At 45.2% G+C, this 18,820-nt stretch overlaps 1 protein-coding gene across 3 annotated transcripts in view; it reads left to right on the top strand.

Moving 5' to 3' along the window:
- The window catches only part of appl2 (adaptor protein, phosphotyrosine interaction, PH domain and leucine zipper containing 2), a 199,799-nt gene that overhangs the window by 151,075 nt on the left and 29,904 nt on the right, over nucleotides 1-18,820 (top strand). For all 3 annotated transcript variants that reach the window (XM_068058746.1, XM_068058745.1, XM_068058747.1), the window contains 4 exons: nucleotides 10,448-10,619; nucleotides 14,397-14,433; nucleotides 15,876-16,022; nucleotides 17,020-17,067. In XM_068058746.1, coding sequence (XP_067914847.1) covers nucleotides 10,448-10,619; nucleotides 14,397-14,433; nucleotides 15,876-16,022; nucleotides 17,020-17,067 — 404 coding nt within the window. The remainder of the gene's footprint in view (nucleotides 1-10,447; nucleotides 10,620-14,396; nucleotides 14,434-15,875; nucleotides 16,023-17,019; nucleotides 17,068-18,820) is intronic.

Raw genomic sequence — 18,820 nt, 5'->3', positions numbered from 1 at the left:
GTGTGCCTAATCAGTAAATGAGATGCTGTTCCTCGAGCTTGTGTTGATGTTCACTGGAACACTGCAGCAATCCCAAGACAGAGGTGTGAGCATGAGAGCAGGGGGGAGTGTTGAAATGGCAAGCAACCGGAAGCTCAGGGTCCTGCTTGCGGACTGAGCGGAGATGTTCCGCAAAGCAGTCACCCAGTCTGCGCTGGGCCTCCCCAATGTAGAGGAGACCACACTGTGGGCAGCGAATACAGTATACTACATTGAAAGAAGTACAAGTAAATCGCTGCTTCACCTGAAAGGAGTGTTTGGGGCCTGGGATAGTGAGGAGAGAGGAGGTAAATGGGGATTGCAGGTATTACATCTCCTGCGATTGCAGGGGAAGGTGCCCTGGGATGGGGACGAGGTAGTGGGGGTAATGGAGGAGTGGACCAGGGTGTCACGGAGGGAACGGTTCCTTCGGAATGCCGACAGGGAGGGAGGGGAAGATGCGACTGGTAGTGGCATCACACTGGAGGTGGCGGAAATGGCAGAGGATGATCCTTTGGATATGGAGGCTGGTGGGGTGAAAAGTGAGGACAAGGGGAACCCTGTCACGGTTCTGGGAGGGAGGGGAAGGGGTGAGGGTAGAGGTGCGGGGAATGGGTCGGACACGGTTGAGGGCCCTGTCAACCACAGTGGGGGGAAATCCTCGGTTGAGGAAAAAGGAGGTCATATCAGAAGCACCGTCATGGAAGGTAGAATCATCAGAGCAGATGCATCGGAGACGGAGAAACTGGGAGAATGGAATGGAGTCCTTACAGGAGGTAGGGTGTGAAGAAGTGTAGTCGAGGTAGCTGTGGGAGTCGGTGGGCTTATAATGGATATTAGTAGACAACCTATCCCCAGAGATGGAGACAGAGAAGTTGAGGAAGGGAAGGGAAGTGTCAGAGATGAACCATGTAAAGGTGAGAGAAGGGTGGAAATTGGAAGCAAAGTTGATAAAGTGTTCCAGTTCGGGGCGGGAGCAGGAAAGGGCACCGATACAGTCATCAATGTACCAGAAAAACAGTTGGGGGCAGGGGGCCTGAGTGGGACTGGAACAAAGAATGCTCGACATATCCCACAAAAAGACAGGCATAACTCGGACCCATGCGGGTACCCATAGCGACATCTTTTACTTGAAGGAAGTGCGTGGAGTTGAAGGAGAAGTTGTTCAATGTGAGAACAAGTTCAGCCAGGCGGAGGAGGGTGGTGGTGGATGGGGACTGGTTGGGCCTCTGTTCCAGGAAGAAGCGGAGAGCCCTCAAACCATCCTGGTGGGGGATGGAGGTGTAGAGCGATTGGACGTCCATAGTGAAGAGGAGGCGGTTGGGACCAGAAAACTGGAAATTGTCAAAATGACGTCGGGCGTCAGAAGAGTCACGGATGTAGGTGGAAGGAGACTGGACCAGTGGAGAAAAGATAGTCTAGATAGGAAGAAATAAGTTCAGTGGGGCAGGAGCAGGCTGACACAATGGGTCTGCCGGGACAGTCCCGTTTGTGGATTTTGGGAAGGAGGTAGAAGCGGGCTGTCCGGGTTTCTGGGGCTATGAGGTTGGAAGCTGTGGAGGGAAGATCTCCAGAGGAGATGAGGTCAGTGACAGTCCTTTGGACAGTGGCTTGATGTTCAGTGGTGGGGTCATGGTCCAGAGGGAGGTAGGAAGAAGTGTCCGTGAGTTGGCGTTGAGCTTCTGCAAGGTAGAGGTCGGTACGCCATATGACAACAGCACCACCCTTGTCCGCAGGTTTGCTGACCATGTCGGGGTTAGACCTGAGAGAACGGAGTGCCTCAAGTTCAGAGGGGGACAGGTTAGAGTGAGTGAGGGGGGCAGAGAAATTGAGACGACCAATGTCTCGCCGACAGTTTTCAATGAAGAGATCAAGAGCGGGGGAGGGGTCCAGGTAGAGGGAGAATGCTGGAGGCGGGTGAATGGGTCCGCTGGTCGGGGGGAGGACTCCTGGTCAAAGAAGTGAGCCCGGAGGTGACGGAAGAAGAGCTCAACGTCATGCTGAGCGCGAAATTCATTGAGGTGGGGGCGTAAGGGGATAAAACTGAGACCTTTGCTGAGTACAGAACGCTCAGCATCAGAGAGGGGGAGGTCAGAGGGTATAGTGAATACACGGCAAGGGGTCAGATCAGAAGGGGTGGGGTCAGAGGTTATGATAGAGCTGTGTAAAATGCTAGCTGGAGTACTGTGTACAGTTCTGGTCACCACACTATAGGAAGGATGTGATTGCACTGGACAGGGTGCAGAGGAGATTCACCAGGATGTTGCCTGGGCTGAAGTATTTCAGCTGTGAACAGAGACTGGAAAGGCTGGGGTTGTTTTCCTTGGAGCAGAGAAGGCTGAAGGGGGACCTGATTGAGGTATACAAAATTATGAGGGGTATTAATAGGTTAGATAGGAAGAAACGTTTTTTCTTAGCGGAGGGGTCAGTAACCAGGAGGCATAGATTTAAGGTAAGGGGCAGGCGGCTTAGAGGGGATTTGAGGAAAAACTTTTTCACCGAGAGGGTGGTTGGAAATCTGCAATGCACTGCCTGAAGGGGTGGTAGCGACAGGAACCCTCACAGCATTCAACAAGTATTTAGATGAGCACTTGACGCGCCATAGCATACAATGCTATGAGCCAAGTACTGGTAAATGGGATTAGAATAGTTAAGTGCTTGATGGCTGGCACAGACACGATGGGCCAAAAGGCCTGTTTCTGTGCTGTATAACTCTGACTCTAGCTTTTATATTGATTGATCTGCACTCACATTACTATGTGGCCAAAAGAGCTAAAAGGATTTTCAAGATTACTTTTCCAGCTGCAGGAGAATTCACTCTAACATCTGTATCACCCAGTCACTCTTCAAAACCCCTAGCAACTGACCTCGCTTTAGCCTTATAAGTCTCAGCTGCATGGACTTTTCCAGTACAAATCCACCTGTGTGACAAAAAGTTGGTTGCCCCTGATCTAGTACCTCAGAATAAACTTCACTCTCCAACTATCTATTTCCCCTTTTTCTGACCTCTATTAATTTATCCCCTAGTTTATTGGAAGCCACCAACACTTCACGATCATGAGGACTTCTGCTTCTAGTTCTGTTCCTCGACTGTTTTGTGGCCTTTATTTCATTGTGCAATCTATTCAACCTACGGCTCTGAGATTGCCCTCTTGCTCTATCGGAGTAGTAAATTATCATATTCTAACGCAAGAGTCACTTCCGGATTTTCCAGTATTTGCGCTGCACTTACTTACTGTCCTCTCTTTCACACCTATTACGGACAGGTGGTAATTTGGTGTGAGTGACTTCCACTTTTCACCTCCCAACTGACCACAGATAGTATTTTGTTAAAAATAGTGTGTTGGTCCCTGAGTGTTTTTAGGGTCAAATGAACAGACAAAAGACAGGTTTTCTTATCAGTTTTTAAAAAAAAAGAGTAACTACTTATTTTACAACAGTTCCCAAAATAACCGCAATGCCCTTCACATACACATGCACCACAAGAATAGATAGAGGGAAAAGGGTAGGATGCAATTAAAGTCCAAATTACTGTACAAGAGTCTGTTACTTAACAAAAGCCTTGAGTTTCTATTGTGAGAAAATTTTATTATGATGTTGCAGGCCTGAATGTTCCTTGTTTTGGAGTTGCTGAAGTGTTATAGTCTTCCATGGTTAAAACTCAGTCCAGAATTGATGGTGTGAATCCTGGTTTACTTTTACAGTGTCTCAAAGTCATCTGCAGTGGTTGTTCAAGTTGTTATTTAGCAGGGTTCTTCTGCTTAGCTTGACCATATCTCTCAGCCTCTGGCTGGAACTGACTTTCTGTGGTCTTTGCTTCATCTGCTCTCTCTCCAGAGAGCTGCCTTTTAAGGTAAAAACCCATCACATTTGAGTCTGTCGGTGACAAAGGGTCCTCTCCCCTGGTGTGACCAGACAGTGGTCCAGGATATGGAAACCATTGCTATTTGTTGGCGTCTGGATGGGGACCATTCTGTTACATTGGTGCTACTTCACCCCTATTCATCTTGGTTTGGGCTATGGAGTCAGTCCGTCTATAGAACCTTTGTTAGTCCTATTCCTGTAGGTACAACTCATTCACATGAAATGGGCTTCTTTCCATTTCAGTGTGTTTTCCCAAAGCTAATTCAGATGCAGTTAATGAGTTTTGTCTTTGCAGACAGGCTTGTTTATTGATAGTACAAGAGGAGTCACTTGACCTAACTCATTAACATGAAATGGGCTTCTTTCCATTTCAGTGTGTTTTCCCAAAGCTAATTCAGATGCAGTTAATGAGTTTTGTCTTTGCAGACAGGCTTGTTTATTGATAGTACAAGAGGAGTCACTTGACCTAACTCATTAACATGAAATGGGCTTCTTTCCATTTCAGTGTGTTTTCCCAAAGCTAATTCAGATGCAGTTAATGAGTTTTGTCTTTGCAGACAGGCTTGTTTATTGATAGTACAAGAGGAGTCACTTGACCTAACTCATGAACATGAAATGGGCTTCTTTCCATTTCAGTGTGTTTTCCCAAAGCTAATTCAGATGCAGTTAATGAGTTTTGTCTTTGCAGACAGGCTTGTTTATTGATAGTACAGGAGGAGTCACTTGACCTTTACTCCTTTTTGTCTGTGGTACAGATGTGCCCATTTTCTTGTGATTCAGTTCAACAGTTGCTTTTTATTGCATAATTCCTCCAGTGCATTGCTTATTTCATCACAGCTCCTTCCAAGCATAACACACCATTCTGCCTGTCCACGGACCTCACATTTTAATCATCATCCTGAACATGCAACTAATATTTAAAATTGCCAGTAGCTTTTCCTGCATATTACACAATTGTCACATCCCTCCATTCATTCAACACTTCTAGAATATGTATCACCTGAGTACCTACTCCGGCCATTTAGTGGATGTGATAGCTCTGTCACAAGTGGCACAGTCACTCATGTTACCACTATCCAACCTTGATGTACTGCATTCTTTTCCTCAGGGCCACAAAACACATGGACATTTGAGATAGAAGGTGCCTTGTTTACTTCTAAAGTCCAAGATTTTGTAATTAATTCTGACTAATAGTGAGAAATGAACCTTAACAGTTTGCCATGTTTGATAACTACTGTCTTACCATCACGACCTACTACCTTACCAGGGCCTTTCCATTTCCTATGACCCTGTCTTCTATAATACACCATATTTCCCGAATTAAGTTCTGTCTTGAATGGTCTTATGCGATACTTCGGAGCTCTCCGAATTTTCTGTGAGATCACAGCATTGATGAAAGCCCGTCTCCCTGCATGGAAAGCATTCAATTGTGCAGAAAAACATTGAACTATCATGCAGCACAGAAAGCATTTTGTGATTTCATCCACAGAGTAATTGATGGGGATTATACTCTCCAACTATCTGGAGTGAGTTCTTTACAGCAACCGCCTATGCCAGGGCAGTTGTCAACTTGCAGTCGGGTTGATCAGCTAAAATGTTATGCAGCATTTCATCCATCACTGCATGATTCCTTTCACAGGATCCATTGCTGAAAGGGCTTTCAGCTGTGGTATTCTTGACCATGATCATGTTTTCACACATGTCTCTGAACTTGTCATTGGTAAATTCCCCTGTATTACCAGTCAAAAGCTTTGCTGGTGCCCCAAGTCCAGTTCCTATCCTGTAGAAAGACTAAATCTGGTCACCAGGTCTGTGAAGTGTTGAAAGCAAATATTTAGTCATTTTACCATGGATGAGGGTTTTGGCAGCAGATAAACTGAAGCGGGCGCAGACAGTTGATTCTATGTAAATGGAAGTAGCTGGTCTTGATAGGGAATGGAGTTGGAAGCTCATCTCAGTCAAATACGAACAATTTACATATTTAAGGAGGATTGAAGATTGGTCAGAGCCTCTGCTATCTCTCTGACTTCTTTCGATAGTTTGATGGTTCAACTTGAGACAGTGGCCAGGATGGTGGATAAACTCAGTGGCTAGGGAGCAGAGTTTGAGATGGGGATTGAAGGAAATTGCAGCTCACCCAATACTAGATGTCAGACAAGCAGGGTGCCAGATTAGAAGCAATGGAGGGTCAAGAGAGGTGAAGTAGAGCTGAGTGTCATCACATATCTGTTTTTGGATGATGTCATTGAGGGACAGCATGTAGATGAGAGCTAGGAGGGGACCAAGGATGGATGCTTGGGGGAAGAGAACCTACTGCAGGACATTCTCTGGCTACAGTTGAATAGATATCAGTGGAATCAGGCGAGCCCGGTCCCAACGAGCTGGACAATGGTCAACCATGTCAAAGGCTGCAGACCATTTCAGTGTTGTGGGGAGTAAGCTGATTGGAGGGATTCAGATCTGGAGTTGTGGGTCAGGTAGGTTTGGATTTAAGAGGCAACATCACATTCAAGGACTTTGGAGAGGAGAGGGAGGGTGCAAGGAATGCGGGGTCAAGGATGTTTTGTTTGAGAAGGTGGATGTGCTGGCAGAATTGAAGGGGAGAGGGAGCCATTAACAATATCAGCTAACATGAGGACCAGAAAGGGAGGTTCAGTTGGAATAGAGTTGAGAGAACAGGAGGTGGGTCTCATGGACGGAATGAGCTTGGTGAGGGGCTGATAGGGGAGAAACTAGAGAAAACTGGAAGTGCAGGGCGAGGAGGAGCCTTAGGGGATGTTTGACCTGGTGGACGTGGTTTTGACAGCTGAATGGATGGTCTCAATCTTAGTGACAAACAAGTCTGTGAGCTCCTTGCGTTTGTTGGAGTTAAGGTGGAGGGGGCAGAGGAGAGGGGCTTAAGGAGACGGTCAGCAGTGGAGAGAACATTAAGGAGCAGCCCAGTAACATATCCACCTTGGGTTGTTAATTTAGTAAAAGCCAGTTCTTTTTTGTGCTTTTGCTGAGATCAGAGGAAGAAAAGGAAAAGACAGTCATGCCTTAAGCAGGAGGCCAGGAGCTGGAGGATGCAGGAATCAGTATTTCCAATTAGAAGCTGGCAAGAAAAAAAAAGTTCCCAAATAGAAGTTAGCCTGCCTGTTACGCCCAGGTGTGGAAGGGGTCTCAGGCTCCCCTTTTGCCCCTTCTCTGGTTTGAATGCAACAGGGTTTATCCTTTTTAACAAAGTGATTTAACTTACTACCTCAGTGTGCACTTGCTCCTGCTCCTCTAATTATACTTGTAAGTGAACCAATCAGACAGGTTTTCTTGAGTTTAAACAAGAAAGATGTAACTTTATTAACCTTATCACTCTAAACCAGTTAGGATTACTAAAATACATGATGCATCCATGCTCACATTCATACGAGTGACATACACACACAAATAGACACAGAGGGGAAAAGCAGAGTTGGGAAGTTGGACTAGAGTCCCTAATAAAAATGGAATTTAAATACAGAAGTGTAGTCCCAGTGTCCTTAGGTGAAATTGAAGTCTTAAAGTCCTCGCTGGGCCATGTGCACAATTCGGGCTTGCTTCTCTATTTCCAGAAGGCTGAAGAGAGGCTCTATCCGTCCTCTTTTGCTGACTGAAAGGATCTGTAGATTTGAAGTTTGGCTGCAGCTGAGCCTCCCCTGGGACTTTGCCGGAGAGAGAGAGAGAGAGTTCCTCCTTTGGAGTTCAGCTACTGTCTGCTTTCTGAGGCACAATTCACAAACTCTGTTACACAGGTGGTCATGTCATGTGACCACCTCTTTGTTTGAAACAGAAGTTTCTGGAATGATCTTGGAAATTCAAGGCTGCTCAGGCATACTTGGCGGGGCTGGTTGGCTCTTACACAGCCAATGGGTGTCGATGGTTTTGACGAACAACACTGACAAAAAAATTCTAGGTAATTGAATCAGAGCATCTCCCCCTTGTTCTTGCTCGACGGGTAGTCAGCTCTGTCTCCCAGCTGGCCTTTGACTTCTCATATGCAAATTGTATGTGGCCATCTTTAGTTGCTCTGTTTTGCTTTTGTAAAAGTTATAGAACATAGAACATTACAGCACAGTCCAGGCCCTTCGGCCCTCGATGTTGCGCCGACCTGTGAAACCATCTGACCTAAACTATTCCATTTTCATCCATATGTCTATCCAATGACCACTTAAATGCCCTTAAAGTTGGCGAGTCTACTACTGTTGCAGGCAGGGCGTTCCACGCCCCTACTACTCTCTGAGTAAAGAAACTACCTCTGACATCTATCCTTTATCTATCACCCCTCAACTTAAAGCTATGTCCCCTCGTGTTTGCCATCACCATCCGAGGAAAAAGACTCTCACTATCCACCCTATCTAACCCTCTGATTATCTTATATGTCTCTATTAAGTCACCTCTCCTCCTCCTCCTCTCTAACGAAAACAACCTCAAGTCCCTCAGCCTTTCCTCGTAAGACCTTCCCTCCATACCAGGCAACATCCTAGTAAATCTCCTCTGCACCCTTTCCAAAGCTTCCACATCCTTCCTATAATGCGGTGACCAGAACTGCACGCAATACTCCAGGTGCGGCCGCACCAGAGTTTTGTACAGCTGCAGCATGACCTCGTGGCTCCGAAACTCGATCCCCCTAGTAATAAAAGCTAACACACCATATGCCTTCTTAACAGCCCTATTAACCTGGGTGGCAACTTTCAGGGATTTATGTACCTGGACACCAAGATCTCTCTGCTCATCTACACTATCAAGAATCTTCCCATTAGCCCAGTACTCTGCATTCCTGTTACTCCTTCCAAAGTGAATCACCTCACACTTTTCCGCATTAAACTCCATTTGCCATCTCTCAGCCCAGCTCTGCAGCCTATCTATGTCCCTCTGTAACCTACAACATCCTTCGGCACTATCCACAACTCCACCGACCTTCCTGTCATCCGCAAATTTACTAACCCACCCTTCTACACCCTCATCCAGGTCATTTATAAAAATGACAAACAGCAGTGGCCCCAAAACAGATCCTTGCGGTACACCACTAGTAACTAAACTCCAGGATGAACATTTGCCATCAGCCACCACCCTTCTTTCAGCTAGCCAATTTCTGATCCAAAGCACTAAATCACCTTCATTATTTGTAATAATGTCCAGTAAGAAGTCTCTGGCAAAGCTCCATATGACAAAATTAATATTTTCCATTTGGCACGGGGGTTCTCTGTCACACTGCCCATAAAATAGACAAGGGCATGTGCTTTACTATTATTTCAGCAGGGAGAGAAGATTGAGTGAAGGAAGCGGTGTTTGTTTAAACTGTTACTCAGTCTGTTTACTTACTGTCTGTACAATAAAGCAGCTTAATGATTCACAGTCAGGCCGTGTCTCGAAAGTATTTGTTTATTTGTTGGAGGGTTGCAGAAGTGCATGCAGGGTGACATTCAAAAGACATAATATCCAGTGCAAATCACAAGGAAGCCCCTGGGTTTCACTACAGCATAATTAGATATTAGGTAGTAAGGGAGCATTCCTGGGAGTGAGACACCTGGACCACTTAGAAAGTAATTTGTACTGGCACACCTGATAGAATATCTCAGGCTGATTTTAAACCTATGACTCGTGCATTGAAACATAGCACCCAAGGGTAGACTAGGAGGTGCCTCGTTGTAAGGGAGAAGGTTAGAAATGGATGGAAAACCTGCTGGCTGGACTGGGAAGGAGGGAGGGTCTGCCAGCTGGACTCGGTTGGGGGGGTGGGGAGGGTCTGCCAGCTGGACTCGGTTGGGGGGGAGGGGGAGGAGGGTCTGCCAGCTGGACTCGGTGGGGTGGGGGGGGTGGTGGGGGAGGGTCTGCCAGCTGGACTCGGTTGGGGGGGAGGGGGAGGAGGGTCTGCCAGCTGGACTCGGTGGGGTGGGGGGGGTGGTGAGGGAGGGTCTGCCAGCTGGACTCGGGGGGGGTGGGGGGGGTGGTGGGGGTGGGTCTGCCAGCTGGACTCGGTTGGGGGGGAGGGGGAGGAGGGTCTGCCAGCTGGACTCGGTGGGGTGGGGGGGGTGGTGGGGGAGGGTCTGCCAGCTGGACTCGGTTGGGGGGGAGGGGGAGGAGGGTCTGCCAGCTGGACTCGGTGGGGTGGGGGGGGTGGTGGGGGAGGGTCTGCCAGCTGGACTCGGTGGGGTGGGGGGGGTGGTGGGGGAGGGTCTGCCAGCTGGACTCGGGGGGAGGGTCTGCCAGCTGCACTTGCTGTGTTGCTCTACTACTTTACTGACAGCGAACCTAAGGGCAGCAACACTGTTCTGAGGTCAGATAGAGTCTGTCTTCTGGGATAATGGAGTGCATCATAGGATAGATTAGTGGAGGGGTTTGTTCTGGGGGGCCTACTCGCAAAATGGTAGCATATTCTTGCGAAGATTTTGCAGTGTATTATATTTTACTGTCATTACAATCACAGCTTTACAATAACAACTTGGAAGCCACTGATTTTGGTTTCCCTCTTAGAGTGGAATTGGACTTTTATTAAACTTTTATAGCAACAACATTCTAACATATTTAACATTTACTTTTTTTTTTACAGATTTACTTCACCAAGTGTTTACAGTGAGGTTTTTAGGCTCCATAGAAGCGAGAACCGACCAGAATGATGAGTTAATCTATGAGACAATGAGGCAGGTTTTAGCTGCACGAGCAATCCATAATGTCTTCCGTATGACGGAGTTTCAGATGATAGTCAACTCCAGGGAGCTGAGGTACATAGGAGTCAGCTGCTTCTGTTATAAAGCTTTTAATAATTATCTTCACCTTCCTCCCAATCCTGGACTTGTCTTCAAAAATATGGAACCTAAATTCTATCAGGTTATATGTACAATACGTGCAAAGTTTAATAAAATACTAGGTTCAGTTTTGCTTTGAAAGGTAAGTTATTAAAAAAAAAAGGCACGCTTTCACTTTCAGTATTTAAACTTTTAATATGTTCTTCTTTGGCCTCCTTGTCTTGAGAGACAATGGGTAAGCGCCTGGAGGTGGTCAGTGGTTTGTGAAGCAGCGCCTGGAGTGGCTATAAAGGCCAGTTTTAGAGTGACAGACTCTTCCACAGGTGCTGCAGATAAAATTGGTTGTCGGGGCTGTTACACAGTTGGCTCTCTCCTTGCGCTTCTGTCTTTTTTCCTGCCAACTGCTAAGTCTCTTCGACTCGTCACTCTTTTGCCCCGCCTTTTTAATATGTACTGTATGTATTTATCAAGCATTTTACAAGTTGTGAAAAAACAAGAAAATGAAGGCTGGGTCACCGAGATTATTAACTGATTACTTCAAGTATCTGTAACACTGTTGACCCTTTGTTTCGTATATCAAACCTCCCTGGATGGTAGGCCCTAGATTTCAACACAGTCAATTTACCATTTGCATTCTGCTTAATGGGTAATATACAGCCCTGGTGGGCACATCCCCAACTTCTGCAGGTAAACATATTTCTGGCTATAATGGCTTTATCTGCTGGGATTTCTGGGGGATCCTGGGAAAGTCCCAGATATACCCCAAAAGCTGCAGCTAGGGTGAAAAGGATGGGAAGAAGCAGCAACTCCCCGTTTTTATTGTAAGTTAACAATACAGCAATTTAAGGGAGGAAACTCCCTCTAGAATCAGATTCCACTCCAATTTCTGTCCCCATTGCTGCAGGAATGCCTCACCTTCGATTGGTGAAAGTTTTAGGCTGTATTTAGCAGTATTTGGAAGGTGAAATAGAGGCTCTGAACTGGGAGGTGGACCAACATTAGCAAGAGGAGGAGGGGGAAAACCTTGGTTATGGTATCACTTTCTGGGTAATCTGGAGTCCAGCAGAGCTGTAATGTTCAGCTCAGTCAGGAGGGACTGGCCGTCAGCCCCATCGGTGGGGTGGGGGGGAACCAGGCATCAGCCCCATCGGCAGCGGGGGGACCAGGCATCCACCCCATTAGCAGAGGGGGGCCGGGAGTCAGCCCTGTCGGCAGAGGGACTGAGGTTTAGCTCGGGACAATGGCATTGTCCCAACTGAAAAGGAGCGTCTTGAATTTATATAGCACCTTTTGCAACCATAGGACTTCCCAAAGTGCTTTACAGCCAATGAAGTACTTTTGAAGCGTTCTCACTGTTGTAATGTAGGAAATTCGGCAGCCAATTGGCGCCCACAAGCTGCCACAGACAGCAATGTGATAAATGGCCAGATAATCTGTTTTAATGTTATTGAGACATACATTTTGAACAAGACATTGGGAGGAACTCCCTGCTTTTCATATTATGCCGTAGGATCAATTACGTCCACCTGAGAGGGCAGATGGAGCATTAGTTTAACATCTCATCCAACAGTGCAGCACTCTCTCAATACTACACTGAGTGTCAACCTGGATTGTGTGTTCAAGCCTTTGGAGTATGACCTGAACCCATGACCTACTGACTCAGTGGAGAGAGCGCAACCAACTGAGCCACGGCTGACAGTAATTGTGGAGCCTGGCTTGTTGAAGTGCTGCTGTTTGTCAGCAGCAAGAGGAGGGGAGGGAGAGAGCAGGTCATGGGAATAGGCCTGACAGTCCATCTCAGCAAACGTTAAATTTGTTTTGTAATTAATTAGTTTCACATGTACGCTGACGACACCCAGCTCTACCTCATCGCCACCTCTCGACTTCTCCACTGTTGCTAAATTATCAGACTGCTTATCGGACATCCAGTACTGGATAAGCGTAAATTTCTTCCAATTAAATATTGGGAAGACAGAAGCCATTGTTTTCAGTCGCTGCTCCAAACTCCGTTCCCTAGCTACAGACTCCATCCCACTCCCTGGCAACTGTCTGAGACTAAACCTGTCTGTTCACAAACTTGGTGTCATGTTTGACCCCAAGACGAGCTTCCGACCACATATTCGCGCCATCACTAAGACTTCCTATTTCCACCTCTGCAATATCACCCGACTTTACCCCAACAGCTCATCTGCTGCTATCACCCATACCTTTATTACCTCCAGTTTTGACTATTCAAACACCCTCCTGACTGGTCTCCCACATTCTGCCCTTGAGGTCATCCAAATCTCTGCTGTCCATGTCTTAACTCACACCAAGTCCCGTTCATCTATCACCGCTGTGCTCGCTGACCTTGGTTGGCTCCTGGTCAAGTAACATCTTTATTTTAAAATTCTCATCATTGTTTTCAATTCCCTCTATGGCCTCACCTGTCTCTATCTCTGGTAATCTCCTCCAGCCCCGCAGCCCTCCAAGACAATCTGCATTCCTTTAATTCTGGTCTTTTAAGCATTCCCAATTTAATCTCTCCACCATTATTGGCCGTGGCTTTAGTTGCCTAGACCCTAAGCTCTGGAATATCCTCCCTATACCTCTCTGACTCTCCACCTCGCTTTCCTCCTTTACAACACTCCTTAAAACCTTCCTTCTTGACCAAACTTTTGGTCGTCTGACCTAATATCTCCTTATGTGGCTTGGTGTCATATTTTGTTTTATAATACTCCTGTGAAGCACATTGGGAAGTTTTACTATGTTAAAGGTGCTATATAAATATCAGTTGTATCAATATCTGTCCTATTTACATGTCAAAGTAGAATGAGGAAAGGCTTATATTCCATCATTTAAAGTATGCTTTTACAACAATGCTTGTGCTAATTAGAGGCTGCCTGTTTGCTTTCCGAATTCAACTTTTAAATAGCCCTCATTAAGGTACAGAAATACACTCTGGGCCCCTCTGCTGAATATAATTTTTGAAGTTTAAACAGAGTTTATAATTCTAACCACATCTAAAGCAACAACAGGTACATAATCAGTCTTGTGTATTTCCCTCATGCACAGTTTTTAACAATATTTAAATTTTACTGTGAATCTTTTGCAGTATGACCAAATAGATATAGTAAGCAACTGAACATGATGCACTGTATCATTGGCTATTTTCCTAAGATGCATCAGTAAATTATACATACTGCACATGCTTAGATTATAGAATCTGCATTCAATTTAAAGTCACATTCTAGGCGAAAATATCAAGTCTCTCCCAATTTACTGGCCCATTATGTTATCCCGACTAGCCCATTGCATCATCCAGACTCCCCCATTGCGCAGCCAAGACTGACGCACTGTAGTCAAAAGTAGTGAGTCCAAGCCAGCTTTTGGAGCAGGTTTAGAGCTTCAAATAAAAACTTTAATGACGATAATATAAATGTCGACTGTTCCTGGAAGGAATTTATGGACAACAATTCACTGCATGCTAGATTTTTAATACAGATTTAACATCCTTATATGATTTTTGGTTATTTTGCTTCAAATTTATCATTTTATAAAGAATGTATGTGAAACAGCAACTGTAAAATCTTTAAGTGGGTTTGAATATTATACAGTAAGTATAGCTTGAGTTGGGAATGTACGTTTCTAATTTGAGCATTTACTTTATCCTGAAGGCATTCATGTGTAAAATCCAGAATAAAAAGCAATGATTGTAACAAGCTGTGAACTGCTGTTTACTGACAGTAGATATATAATTATATTTGATTATAGGTTCGTTGATCCACAAACACAAGTTACAAAAACAAGTGTGAGTAGCAATATCCTGTAACTGTTTTATCTTCCGTACAAGTGTTCTCTTTACTGTGTCTTCAACTTTTATTGAATGTTGTCTACATGGACTTCAGTAAAGCCTTTGACGAGGTCCCTCATGGTAGACTGGTACAGAAGGCAAAGTCACACGGGATCAGAGGTGAGCTGGCAAGATGGATACAGAACTAGCTCAGTCACAGATGAGAGGGTAGCAGTGGAAGGGTGCTTTTCTGAATGGAGGGCTGTGACTTGTGGTGTTCTGCAGGGATCAGTGCTGGGACCTTTGCTGTTTGAAGTATATATAAATGATTTGGAGGAAAATGTAGCTGGTCTGATTAGTAAGTTTGCGGATTACACAAAGGTTGGTGGAGTTGCGGATAGTGATGAGGATTGTCAGAGGATACAGCAGGATATAGATCGGTTGGAGACTTGGGCGGAGAAATGGCAGATGGAGTTTAATCCGGACAAATGTGAGGTAATGCATTTTGGAAGATCTAACACAGGTGGGAAGTATACAGTAAATGGCAGAACCCTTAGGAGTATTGACAGGCAGAGAGATCTGAGCGTACAGGTCCACAGATCACTGAAAGTGGCAACGCAGGTGGATAAGGTAGTCAAGAAGGCATATGGCATGCTTGCCTTCATCGGTCGGGGCATAGAGTATAAAAGTTGGCAAGTCATGCTGCAGCTGTACAGAACCTTAGTTAGGCCACACTTGGAATATTACATACAATTCTGGTCGCCACACTACCAGAAGGATGTGGAGGCTTTGGAGAGGGTACAGAAGAGGTTTACCAGGATGTTGCCTGGTCTGGAGGGTATTAGCTATGAGGAGAAGTTGGATAAACCCGGATTGTTTTCACTGGAACGACGGAGGTGGAGGGGCGACATGATAGAGGTTTACAAAGTTATGAGTGGAATGGACAGAGTGGATAGTCAGAAGCTTTTTCCCAGGGTGGAAGAGTCAGTTACTAGGGGGCATAGGTTTAAGGTGTGAGGGGCAAAGTTTAGAGGGGATGTGCGAGGCAAGTTCTTTAAACAGAGGGTGGTGAGTGCCTGGAGCTTGCTGCCGGGGGAGGTGGTGGAAGCAGGTACGATAGCGACGTTTAAGAGGCATCTTGACAAATACATGAATAGGATGGGAATAGAGGGATACGGACCCCGGAAGTGCAGAAGGTTTTAGTTTCGGCAGGCATCAAGATCAGCGCAGGCTTGGAGGGCCGAATGTTCTTTATTACTGCCTGCACCTCTACTTCAAAATGGCATTTATCAATAACCTTTGTATGTGAAGCTTCACCATTAACTTTCCAAATAAATGGTTTTCTCTTCAATGTAAGCAAGAAACAACAATTGTGAACAGGGTTGGAAGAGGTAATGTTACAAACCTGCAGTGAGGGTTTTGTGTAATAATAGTATTTCATAGTTGCATCTATTCTCCAGTTTTCCCTTAGTGATGTGACACTGTATGCTACTCATCAAGATAACAAGAGGTTAATTGGGTTTGTGGCACGAGCTCCGAACTGGTACACAGAGCACAAAGCGTTGCTGAACTGCTGCATTTTTGAGACAAATGATGACGGCGTAAAGGTAAATCAGTCTCTGCACAATTACACCATGTAAAGAAGCTCGGAACCTGCACCATTCACTTCACTTTGTCTGTTAGCATACAGTTTCAACCTCTGTGGATTCTATCTTCTCCCCTCACAATCAGCATTGAAATAAAGGTGGTGTTTGCTCTGAAGCCAGCTGAAAGTGGGGGTAGAAGTGGAATTGGGAGGAGAGACAGCATGACACCTCCCCAAATGGGGTTTGAGTGGGGACAGACACGATGACACTTTCCCAAATGGATGCAGGGACAAACATGATGATACTGCCCCAAATGACGAGGGGTAGACACTGTCCCAAATGGGTTGGCGGGTGTAGAATAGACGCACTGACGCTGCCCAAATGGAGAGGGCACAGACACGATGACGCTTATCCGAATGTGTGAAGTGGGCAGACACAATGACACTGCCCCAAGTGGTTGGAGAAGTCGGAGGCGGGGGGGTGGTTAGGAACTTGATTCAGTCACACTGCCCCAAGTGGTTGGGGTGGACAGACACAGTGACACTGCCCCAAATGGTTGGAGAAGTCGGAGGTGGGGGGAGGGAGGCGGGGGTGGTTAGGAACTTGATTCAATCACACTGCCCCAAATGGTTGGGGTGGACAGACGCAATGACACTGCCCCAAATGGGGGTGGGGGGGAAACGGACACAATAACACTGCCCTACATGGGTGTGGGGGACAGATACAATGACAGTGTCACAGCTGTTAATCCATTCATCATAAACAAATTATGTTGACCAGCATCATGCCTTGTGTGTGTGTGTTTTCTGACCTTCATATCATTTTGTAAAGAAAAATTATTTTTGGCAGTTAACAAACATACAAATTCCAAAAGACGTTCAGTATTCAAAAGGGTTAATCTTCACCGTTTTATTGCAGTGATATGTACCAGTTGCTTTGTGTGTGTTTTTGCTTGAAGTTCACAGCTGCTGCAACGAGTTTTCTATAACTAGACAGTATTGTGTCTCTTGTTTTGCAGATATGTTCTATTATTGATCTTGGAAGAAAGATAACTCAGGCAGAAAATGTAAGTGTTAAATTGGCTTTAATAACTGAAATGCATGTTACAGGCAGTATTTAGCTACAAGCTAGGAGTTGGAAGACATTTAAAGAACATTTCTACAGTCACTGCTGCCAGTATGCTCTCTTTTAGGCAGTGGTCGCCATTCATATTCAGCTCAATTTTTGAATCATGATTATTTGATAATTGAAATGTTACCTTAGTGTACCAAACAAGTAACTGATTTGAAGTGCAAAAATATTGTGTGTAAGAAGCTGGTTACACCAACAGTAAACGTGGTCCAGATAGCATAGATTACACAGAATTTGCAGCAGAAACAGGCCATTCAGCCCAACTGGTCTATGCTGGTGTTTATGCTCCACACAAGCCTCATTCCACCCCTACTTCATTTATCCCTATCAGCATTTTTTTCTTTTCACTCTCGTACTAATCGAGCTTCCCCTTAAATGCATCTATGCCATTCGCCTCAATTCCTTATGGCGAGTTCCATATTCTAACCACTCTCTGGGTAAAGAAGTTTCTCCTGAATTCCTTATTGGATTTATCAGTTAATATCTTACATTTATGGCCCCTAGCTTTGGATTCCTGTGCAAGTGGAAATATCTTGTCCACATCTACCCCATCAAGCCCTTCATAATTTTACAAATCTCTATTAGGGCTTCCTTCTCTTTTCTAGAGAGAAGAGCCCAGCCTGTTCGGTCTTTCCTTAAAGTGATAACCACTCAGTTTTGATATCTTTGTAAATCATTCTTGCACCTTCACCAGTACCTCTATATTCTTTTTGTAATATAGAGTTTAGAATTGTCTGCAGTTGTACACTGTGTGGTATAACCAAGGTTCTATAAAAGTTTTCCATAACATCCCTGCTTTTCATTCTATCCCTCTAGAAAGGAATCACAGTGCTTTGTTGCATTTTTAAAAATGTTTTAATGATTTCTGTATCTATACCCTCAATTCCTTTCCTCTTTTCCCCATTTAGATGCTTTTTTTTCATGGAGTATTTGACCATTTTATTCCTCCTATTAAAATGCAGCACTTCACGCTTATTTATCGTCAAATATATTTCCCATTTACACATTCAATCTTCAGCTATATTAATGTCATCTTGTATGTTGTCACAGTGTTCTTCAGCAATAACTGCACCCCCCAATTTGGTACCATCCACAAATTTTGAAATTGTACCTCTGATTCCTGTGTCCAAATCGTTCATATAAATAGTGATCAACAGCGGTCCTTGCCATCAATCTTTGTGGAACATAGGAGTAGGAGGATAGAACAGATGAATGCGTGGCTGAAGAGATGGTGCAGGAGGGAGGGCTTTAGTTTCCTGGATCACTGGGTCTGTTTCTGGCGAAGGTGGGACCTGTACATGTCGGACAGGTTGCACCTGAACCGGAACGGGACCAACATCCTTGCAGGGAGGTTTGCTAGTGCTGTTGGGGGGGATTTAAACTAATTTGGCAGGGGGATGGGATGTAGAGTGGAGGTACAGTAGGGGGTGATATACAGCCAAATATAGAAGAGAAACTAAGTCAGTCTGGAAGGCAGAGCAAATATGGACCTGTTAAAGCACAAGCAAATAATGCCAGGCTGGATTACATCTATTTTAACGCAAGGAATCTTACAAGTAAGGCAGATGAATTGAGGGCGTTGATTAACATATGGGAATATGATATTATTGGTATCACAGAGACATGGTTGAGGGAAGGGCAGGACTGGCAGTTCAATATTCCAGGGTATAGAACCTTCAGGTGGGGGG

This window comes from Heterodontus francisci, chromosome 27 (assembly GCF_036365525.1).
Source record: "Heterodontus francisci isolate sHetFra1 chromosome 27, sHetFra1.hap1, whole genome shotgun sequence".
NCBI classification, from domain to species: domain Eukaryota; kingdom Metazoa; phylum Chordata; class Chondrichthyes; order Heterodontiformes; family Heterodontidae; genus Heterodontus; species Heterodontus francisci.
Note: the sequence above shows the minus strand (reverse complement) of the source record. Positions and strands in the feature narration are given on the sequence as shown.